We start from the raw sequence: 10587 nt of genomic DNA, 5'->3' as shown, positions 1-10587 counted from the left end.
TTATAAATCAAGATAAAACCTTACAAACCGAAATAACAATAAAAATATAAAAAAAATACTCTTTTAATAAATTTAAAACTTTGTTTTATTATTGATACGGAGTTATAGGGATATGTACGAGGGGCTACTTAATGTTTGGAATCGGGCGATGAGGGATATTATCGTAGAAACAGATAGTAAGAATATATTTTTTTACTCATTTAGGGTGAGCCTTTAGAAGGTATTTCTCCTATGGTTCTCCATAACATCATCTGAGATTAAACTTGACAATTATTTGATAAACTAACTAAATGATGAACCTATAGCTCGTTGAATAAACGCATAAATATCATGCATGCCCTTCAATTCTAGCCTTAGTCTCACCTCACAGTGGTCCCTTCGAGGGATGAATTATCAAGAGAAGGGCACCTACTAATGATCTTTTGTATATGTTATTGGGACAATGGAGAAACAGTTGCAGGTTTTTAGCAGATGATATTATTATATGCTTAGTTTAATAACCCACAATGGCCCCTTGGTTTACAATCGACTTCAGACAATGCCATTTTCATTATCAGATACACAAAGGACATGGCGACAGATAAGCTTGCAAACAAGTGCTAAACCTAACTTTGCCAAAAACTATATAGGACAATCTAGTGGGATTTTCACTATCTAATTTAGACAATATACCAGAACTGAAGTCGTATAACTTAAAGATTTCCCTTTAACAACAGGATTTCAATATGAAGAATTACCCAGATAAGCATTAAACACAAGTGATTCCCGGAAGCAAAACATCATTTCTCATATATTTAGGCTAAGGTCACACTAGCAATCAAATATGTGCAGGAGATGAATATTGAGCTTTTGTATCAGGTCAAGACTTCTCTGTTGGAGAAAAGTCAAAGAAAATGTCTAGCAGCCGACGGCACATTCAACATGGGGCGACTGAAAAAACAATAAATGGGCAGCTATTTTTGAAATGGAAATGAGAATATTGCAACTTTAATCACTGCATTTTTTAGGGTATTTACAAGATTAGTTCCTAAGCTTCAACTATAAATACCCTAGCTCATTTAACTTCAAAATTATCCCCAAATCATTCTAGCTCTCTCTCAAATATTTTTGTAAACACCTGTAAATTTTCTCCCTTTAGTAAAAGATCTGCAACAATCCGGAGACGTAGGCATAATTGGTTGAACTCCGTTATTAATTTCGGGTATTATTTGTTCGCTTTTATTTCACATTTTCACTAATCTGGTTATAGATAAATTACTCGTTACTTGGTTATTTAAATAACTGGTATCAGAGCATTTAGTTGTGACTTTTGTCAATTTTTCTACGAGGTTACTATTTACCTGAATAGTAAAATTTGGTCTGCGATACGAGTTTGTCGACGGAGGTGTTCTAATACACGGTGATTCGCAGAAATTGTCAAAACGATCCAAACGAAGCCAGATTCTAGTGGGAGCGATGGCTGCAGACGAAGGGAATGTGAAAATTGATAAGTTTGTTGGTGCGCTCAAGACCTTCTTGGAAGGACTTAGACCAAGGGCACTGCTCGGGAGAGAGGAAGGTGATGCCCAGAGACTTTCAGAAGCCATAACTGTAGCCGGAAAGCTGACTGAACTTGCAGGTGTCAAGCCAAGTAGCGATGTGTTGTCCAGACCCATGCCCAGAGATAGTGGCAATAGTGGTGGAGACCGAGAAAATGTGCAGCATGGAGATGGTAGAGAAAACTCTTCGAATGGCCAAGGTAAGCCATCGATTATTTGTAGCCAAGGAAAGCCATCGAGAAAGAATGGCAAGGCTAAGTCCGGTGTAAAGAAGAATGGGAGCAAGGAAAAATTGAAGTGCTACTTCTGTGATGGTCCTCATTTGATTAGAGGATGTCCCGAGAAGCGTCGCCTTACAACCATCATGAAGAGGATGGAAGAAGGAGAAGTAGCGGGAATTGGTGCGGTCGCAAGTATTAAAGCTACCAAGCCAGGGAAAAGACTTGGTCCGATTGAGGGGATCAATGCGGCCAAGCAATGATCAAGACGAGGCAAGGCTGTTGATGTTGAAGCAGCCGAACCCGGAATAAAATGTGACGAGACTGCGGGTGTCAAAGTAGTCGAGCACAAGAATGGACCCGGTGCGATAGTAAGAGATAAAACCATCAAGCTGAGGGTGCAAAGTGAACAGGTTCGTTCACAGTATGCCAGGATGAAGGCGTGGTCCAAGTTGAGGTGTCTCAGGCATAAAGGGACACTTAAGGAGTATGTGAGCCGATTTAGAAAACTCATGCTCAAAGTCCCAAGTTTGACTGAAGAATATGGGTTCTTCACCTTCATGTTCGGATTGAAGCCATGGGCGAAGAAAGTGTTGAAGCGAAGGAAAGTCAATGAGCTGTCTAAAGCCTTGACAACCGCTATTCCATCAAAGAATTTGGAGTCAAGAAGAACAAGACCTCCAAAGCAAAGCCGAAAGCCGAGGGTAGCGGCAAGAGATTCCGTAATGAAGGCAAGTCAGAGGATGAGGAATGTTATTCCTCGAGTGGCAGAGAAAATTCACTCAATGATGAACCAGATGGTGAGTCTGGGGAAAATGTGTGCAGTCTTGGCACAAGTTCGAGTGTTAAAGATGCTAAGCCGAGGGTAAGAGTCGAGCAAACGAGAGGGCGCAGACTTAAGATGCCAGAATTGTTGCAAGATTACCCGATGGGAGCCAAGTCATCCAAGGTGTTGGATGATCCCAAGATCGAGTTGTCCAGAGAAGATGACGAACCCAGGATCGAGGGGGCGTTCAGAGTTGGCTCAATACGGTTCATTTATGCCAAGGCGAGTAGAAGCCAAGTGCAAGAAGAGTTGTCTTTGTCCAAGGAGTTTGTTGAGCATGTTCGTGTAGAGAACATGGCTTTAGAGACCATCATAAGAGAAGGGTCGAAGCAAGGGCTTGCCAAGGATGTTCAAGTGAGGAACAATCCTTCAAAGACTAGTAGACAAGAGTCGAAGGCGGTCAAGACGTTGAGGGACAAGGCAACCACGAAGAAATTGCCCAATAACAAGTGGGTTTACAGGGCGGTGACTACAGACAAACTGAAGTTGTGTTCAGCTTCAGTTGGCATGATAGAGTAATAAGACCAGAAATACTGCTACATTGATCGAGGTGTGAAGACAGATTAAAATCAGTCTTCAAGTGAGAGATTATTAGAGAAAAGTCAAAGGAAATGTCTAGCAGCCGGTGGCTTAGACATTCAACATGGGGCGGCTGGAAAAACAATAAATGGGCAGCTATTTTTGAAATGGAAATGGGAATATTGCAACTTTAGTCATTGCATTTTTTAGGGTATTTACAAGATTAGTTCCTAAGCTTCAACTATAAATACCCTAGCTCATTTAGCTTCAAAATTATCCTCAAATCATTCTAGCTCTCTCTCAAGGGTTTTTGTAAACACCTGTAAATTTTCTCCCTTTAGTAAAAGATCTGCAGTAGTCCGGAGACGTAGGCATAATTGGCTGAACTTCGTTATCAATTTTGGGTATTATTTTTTCGTTTTTATTTCGCATTTTCACTAATTTGGTTATAGGGAAATTACTCGTTACTCGGTTATTTCCCAACATTCTCCATTATCGATTCTCCTTAATGGTAAAGTGATTTTTTCCACATTTTCGGTAAATGGATTCAAGTATCGTTGTGTACATGAAACTCGTGACTCGAGAGTCTTGACTCAGTCACTGGACTACCGATAATTAGAAATTAATCAAAACAAAAAATTCTCTACAATTGCATAAACTCCATAAAATCTTACGTATTCGTAACTCATTTTTGGTCCAAACAATGTTCTTGTTTCCCCACTCAATTAAAGTTCCAACCATATTGAAAAATAAAAACACAAACAAAGTTAGTATTAGTATGATTTCAAAGTATAACATTAACATATCTGAGAAAGAAAAAGAGAAACGTAGAAATTGAGGGCCTTAATAGGGGTACAAAGGAGGTGAGACAGAGAATCATGATCGGAGTTTTATCTTTGTTGGGGAAGGCGGAACTGGTCGAGGTTGAGACGCCAAGACGACGACTTTCCCTCTTGGTGAGGAAGAAGCTCAGTGTTATATTCGTCGACGTTAATGCCACCCTCGTTGTACTCCATTGTTGCCTTGCTTGTATTACTACCCTCTCCATTCCCAGGTGGTCTATTCTTCCTTGGTGCACATATCCGAGAGCATTCCTCTCTGATTAGAGCTTGCATTACGGGGCAAGGAATTAGGAAATTTCCTTGCAACTCCTTTGATCCCATATTTTTTTCTTCTTTTCGTCTTTATATAATTAGACAGATATTCCTTATTACCATAAATATAATTAGATTATAAAGTATAGATAAACACATGGTTTATATAAGATGCATATACAATTTTTATCAAGTTATATTAAAAATTTATAGATGTAGAACCTAGTTTTCTTTCAATATTTTGGTTGTTGTCTTCTTTTTCTTTGATCTTTATTTAACCGGCGGTGGCACCAATCTTAATGTTAGTTGCCGATTTTCAGGAATATTAGTTCTCTTATTTTTTTTTATATTATGTTGTTTGCCTTAATACTAGGGTAGATTGGGCTCAACTCAGTAAAGGCCCACGTTTAGACTTGTCGCAAGGGGCGGGTCGGTCGACTGATTACTCTGGTACATATACACATCACTACCAAGCAATTTCAACACTCAAAAATAGGTTATATTCATCGGAATTTAAAACAAAGGGTCGGAATGCTTACCCCGACAGTGGATGACAGCTTGGGTCGGGTTTTGGTCGGAATTGCCTAAGGAACACAGTGCTGGAGGCAGTGAGGTAACCCGACATCGGAATCGGCAGGAATCGACGGAAAACCAGCAATGGCCGGTTGGTTTTCGCGACGAGACTTCGCGATGAAATTAACGACGAACGACGTCGTCCCACGGCGGAATGGTGGTCGAGCTTTGGTCGTCGATCGACGGCGAGCACGAGGATGCAGTGGCGGGCTAACCGGCGGGGAAGAATTAGGGATTAGGTTTTCCAATTTGGGGATTTTGGGGTAATAGAGTTTTAACTAACCATGAAAATTGAGAAAAATCAGAGTTAAGTCCCTAAACTTCCTACAAGCTCCAAAACCAAGCAGTAAACTTTTAAAAATTTGCAATTTGATCCTCAACTTTCTTTTAATTAAATTTTTGGATGTTACAGCCACAAATATTGTTCATTTGAAATACTGATAAACGGGGTTGATATCATCATATGGGACAATGGTTTTTGAAGTGTTCTCTTTCTAATTGGCAAGAATGCTTTTTTATTCTGTTTTATCTTGGTGGGCTGTAATAGAATCAATCATTTGATGCTCCCACGCACTCTTTTTCTTTTTTGAAGACATTGGTAGCGGTTGCTTCCCCATTGAACTAAAAATACCAACTTTCTTAACGAATTTTAAATAACTTTCTCATTTGTCTATCATTATGTTCCTATGCTAATTCCATCTGATTTTGGTCATTAAGAAAGTTAACTTTCCTAATTTTTATGTCGCCTTAATGTACCCATTGGTTCTCTTGAAATTTTAACTACCTTTTACCCCTTCAATGATTCTTATGTTTACTTACATATAAACTTGTGTGCTTTCAAACATGATAAATTTTGTTTCTAGCTGTATAACAATCAATTTTATATAGTTCTTTTTTTATAAATTGCATCCAACTCCTTGTGGCATTCTTCTACAAACGCCTCACCTTCACAAACATATTAACTCTATGCTTGTTCGCTCTAGCCACCTTGTAATATAAATATTTTCTGTACTTTCTTTTCTAAAACTTGAACTTCTTTAGATTGATTAGGAATCCTACTTATAATCTAGTATTATACATCCCTTTTTCAATTTAAACTATTTTCCGTGCCTATTGTAAGTACCCTGGGTGTGGTATATCCGTTTATTTTTGTTCATTTTTTGTTGGAAAAACTAGATTAAATATATTCTATTGTTATGAAGACCTCACTATGTATGCTTCTTAAAAACAAAGCTTTGCAACATCTTATAAAAGCCCATATGATCCTAAAGTTTTCAAGATACCCTTTACTCCTCATTACAATTTTTAAGATCTATATGGATCATTTCCCTATTGTTATTGTAATGTATATTTTCTGTTATGTTCCTTTCTAAAACTTGAACTTTTCATATTATCTGTTTCCATAAATTCCTTCTCAATTTAATGTACTTTTTGTAGCTATTGTGAATACCATGGCTGTGGTATTTTCCCTTATCTTGTTTATTAGTTGAAAAACTAGATTAAACATATTCTGTAGTTTGAAATAATGCATTGGTGATGCTCTCACTTTCAGTTCTATTATTCATGAATTTTACTCATTCTTTATTTAATTGCAGTGAAAAAGCTGCTCTTCAATCTTTGAAGGCCAGTGATTGGCATCTTGAAGGAGCTTTTGATTTTTTTCTACAGCCAGCCACAAAGTAAAAGTTATCGTGATACTAGACATATGGAAGAGCTTTATAACAGATATAAAGGCAAGTGTTGTTTCTTTAATCTTTTTTTCTCTCTCTTCCCAATTTGCACTTTGTACACTCTATATGCCTTTCTTTAGTGCCATTAAAAAATATATAATACTATAAATGAGCGGTTAGAGGTTTGCCATGTTTTTGGTTATGTTTTAGTCCTGTCGATACAAGATTAACTGAGAATACTCTTGTTTATTGGAGAGATTGATATATTATTATTTCGGTTTTGTGAAATCCATGAAGTCACTATCCGCTACTTTTCATTTATTAATACCTTGGATGTATTTATTACCCTGCATGATTCCTTTCATAAGAACACTTAAATGTTTTATTCAGATCCCTACACAGATATGATACTGGCTGATGGTATTACTTTTCTATGCAATGACATTCAGGTAGCCTTTTTTTATCAATTAAGCTTACCCATTTGCTTTGCTTTTTCTATTATTTCGTATATAGATAAAATTATGTTTATTTCAAAATTTTGATGATGTGGGAACCTTTTCCCCGACAGGTGGATCCTCAAGATATTGTTATGGTATGTCTGCATCCCAAAGCACAATCATTTGCGATAAAATGCATTCGTATGAAGGAAAACAATATTATGTTTCTGCATGTATATTATCTGCTTTAGCTTACTTTTTGTCAAGGTTCCAAAGTGTTAACAAAAGGTCTTGGAATTTGGCAGAGGTTTTTGGCTACTTCTATCTCTTTGCCACTTATCTTTTACACTGCGTGTGTGTGTTGACCGCATCAAAATTTACATATATAGTTGTAGTAGTTTTAACAGATTGTGATTAAATTATTTATAAATTATCTTTTCAAGTACTGGGTTTAACTTAAATGGATTGCTGTTTAGAGTTTGTGAGAGCAATGTCCTAGCTTTAACGAAAGCTAATGAGGTAGAAGAGTTGTAGGGTTCTGAACTTTCACTCAGCACTTCTGGCTAGCTCAGATTTTCAATCTCTTATGGTAATGACTGATGAAAATGACTATAGGTTTTGAGCACTTGAGAATATATGTTGTACTAAAACTAGAAAGATATCATCAAAATAGTACACCTTGTAGGAGGTTTGACAAGATGCCAATTTATATTTACAAATTGTTCCTATCTGATTCCAATATTTTGTAAATAGTTACAACCTTGTAGGAGGTTTGACAAGATGCCAATTTATATTTACAAATTGTTCCTATCTGATTCCAATATTTTGTGGACAGCTGTGCTAATAATGCAGTAAATTGCAGTTAGTTCTTTCATGGCACATGAAGGCTTCTATCATGTGTGAATTTTCCGAAACAAGAGTTCTTCACTGGGTTGCAGGCACTAGGGTAAGTATTTATTTTTTTTTTTCTGTTTTTCACAATCTTCAAATTTGAAATGTTATTGTTGGACATTTGACCTACTTTGAAGATAATGCTGAAACAAATACTTCTTCATGGCAGGATAGATTAAAAAGTGCATTGCCCTGATAATAATACGTACTTGAGCTGTATACAAGCACTAATATTTTATTGTCTGTCTTAGGGTCAGAAATCTTTGGCATTGGCTACTGCAATTGGTATGTGGCAGTTGTCTTTGGTACGTGGTCTCAACTTTTGGAGTTTACTAAGGTAAGTTATAAAATCTTCAATATCACTCTCTTAGATAGTCCTGTTTGCATATACATCTGAATCAGCTTTATTTTGTCATCAACATCAAATCATTAGAAAAGTTAGTGCTAGTGCCTGACCATGTTGCACCAACTTCGTTGTGTCATGCATGGCTCCGTTACTCAAGATCGAATACCCCCATATCGCATGAGACTCAAGTTGTGTGTTATTATACATTGGTCAATATTCTAAAGCTACAATATGGGGATAATGCTAAAACCGTTAGTGAGACTTAGATGCATTTGACCTTCTGAAGTACATATGGAATGTTTATGTTTGGGATGCAAGAGATGCTTGTCTTCCACAGAATGCCTTTTTCGGATAGTCGAAACTGCATGTAAGTGAACAATATGTGTACTAAGTGCATGGGCTGTTCTTTTAATGCCATATTGTGATGCAGACAATAGACCCTTTGCTATCAAATTACGATGCTGAAGGCGCATGGCCGTATCTCATAGATGAATTTGTGGAATACTTGAACGAGAACGGCATCATTTCAAATGCCCAATCGGTGACTGATCGGAGCCAAAAACGATGAAAGTTGCTGCATGGTTTGTGTTGGTATGTCGTTGGTCTTTCTGAAAAATAAGATGCCCAACTCTTGTGGTTTTTATATGAACTTCGATTGACAAATTATACCCATTTTTACTATAAACAATCTAATTACTAGTATAAGTTGATTCAGGCACTTACAAACAGTTTTAAATTGATTATAAACAATCTAATTACGCAAATATGTAATCCAATTGTATAACTTCTGAACATAAAAATAAAGTAAATATAAAGCACAAAATTTCATCTGAATTAAGGTTTCAATGCTGGACAATCCAGTGTGGATGAACACCAAACATGTAGTGCACATTTTTTCATTGGAATTCAGGAGTTCAACATAATCAAACTTAACACACCCTACATTGTTTTTCAAAATCGAAATACAAGGATTCGCAGACGCCGTTCCAACACAGAAATTGATTCGACAAAACCTCCAACAACACCTCTCCTAAAATTTCTCAGATGGAAACTGCAATCCTTCCGGCTACTTGGTCGAGATCACGCTGACCATTCGATGTGATTTTCCTTCCACTGATACACCATATAGGCTTTAGTTAATCTTATTAAGCAAAAAGAAGCAGTTGACACACAATGACAAACTATGGATACCTATCAATGGGCTTGAGAGTGGATGTTCGATACAAGCATGCCGACATCGACAATTTCAATGTATTCAAAGGATAATATCACTCCAACATGTCCAAATACAGGCCAGACATTGTGCACAATTTGGTAAAATTGATGTCTCATTTACATTAGGTGTTAGGGATGACCAACTATCATAACACAAAAATATGATTGATTGCAGTAACAAAAACAATGGTAGTAGATAAAACTCACCCTTTAGGATCGATATCAATGATATTCACATTCTGCAATTGCTGAAGAATGTGGCGCGCAACGGATCCACTGCTCTTGCAGAAATGGCGTGGGCGACTCCCGTTCCTCTTAGCCCCTCCATAAATCCTCCTAAAGGCACCAACACCAAGACCTCCCCTCAAGTATATCTTCCTTGCCATTGAAGGTACAAAGCAACATGATACAGCGTTCATATAAAATGTGCATACAATGCCGCATTAGCGTTGGCCAATAAAGCTAGCTATAAATCTACATACCGGCTCTAATATAGTACCAATCAGGATCGTAGGGAGGAAGCTCCTTTAGTTTACCAGTCTTGACAATGTCCGTCCACGGAGGGAGCTCGATCTTAAGAACAAACAAAAATTTGAAAGAAAAAAGTTTAATCTTAAGGAAAAACAAACAAAGATGCATTGCAGATCCAGAATCAAAGACTATGAAACGAACTTGATTACGTCTCTAACTGGATAAGTGTGTGGAAAAAAATACCTTGCCGGAACGCTTGAGATGGGCGGCGTAAGCTTTGACGAAGTCATGAGGGGAAACGTCTTTAACAGTTCTAGCTGCCTCCATTATCTCTGTTTATTTGTCTGTGCTACGGCGGAGATCGCCTCTTGCTAAGGCCGGAGAGGTTAGAACACAATATATAAGTTTTCAAGGGGACTAGGGTTTTATGCTATATTTATATAATTTATATATATTGCTTGTGTTCCCTGAATTACCTGAATAACCCTTTCATTTCTCTTCTGTCTATGGCTTGGGCTGGACCTGATCGCAGTTCAGTTTAAGTATTTTTTTAAAGGTAAATTATATCATAGGTCACCGAACTATATCAATCATTAAACTTTTATAAATTTTAAAATGATTATTACATTTTATCAAAATATTACGAAATTATTATAAATTTACCAAATTACTATAAAATCAACAGAATTTTATCATAATGTTACAAAATTACTATTAAATATATCAAACTCGTATAGTTTATTATAATGTCTCAATTATCATTTTATAGCAATTCGATAAATTTAATGA

The 10587-nt window shown here is 37.0% G+C and overlaps 1 protein-coding gene, 1 long non-coding RNA gene and 1 pseudogene across 2 annotated transcripts; 2 read left to right on the top strand and 1 right to left on the bottom strand.

Annotated features, from left to right (window-relative positions):
• The first annotated feature begins 4852 nt into the window (after nucleotides 1–4852).
• LOC120126480 lies at nucleotides 4853–7945 on the top strand (annotated as a pseudogene).
• A 128-nt stretch (nucleotides 7946–8073) lies between these two features.
• On the top strand, nucleotides 8074–8667 carry LOC120126622. The gene is made up of 2 exons (XR_005516472.1): nucleotides 8074–8103; nucleotides 8543–8667. It is a non-coding gene; the product is annotated as an uncharacterized LOC120126622 (long non-coding RNA).
• Nucleotides 8668–9061: 394 nt separating this feature from the next.
• Nucleotides 9062–9733, bottom strand: LOC120126620 (40S ribosomal protein S19-3-like). The gene is made up of 2 exons (XM_039144770.1): nucleotides 9535–9733; nucleotides 9062–9225 (listed from the first exon to the last, which is right to left on the bottom strand). Exons 1-2 carry the CDS (start codon nucleotides 9711–9713, stop codon nucleotides 9153–9155), a joined length of 252 nt encoding a protein of 83 aa, XP_039000701.1. The 5' UTR covers nucleotides 9714–9733; the 3' UTR covers nucleotides 9062–9152.
• Between the last annotated feature and the right edge of the window lie 854 nt (nucleotides 9734–10587).

The sequence above is a fragment of the Hibiscus syriacus genome, unplaced genomic scaffold (genome assembly GCF_006381635.1).
Source record: "Hibiscus syriacus cultivar Baekdansim isolate YM2019G1 unplaced genomic scaffold, ASM638163v2 tig00110458_pilon, whole genome shotgun sequence".
Classification (NCBI taxonomy): Eukaryota; Viridiplantae; Streptophyta; class Magnoliopsida; order Malvales; family Malvaceae; genus Hibiscus; species Hibiscus syriacus.
The sequence above is the reverse complement of the archived record's forward strand: the minus strand, read 5'-3'. Positions and strand labels throughout refer to the sequence as shown.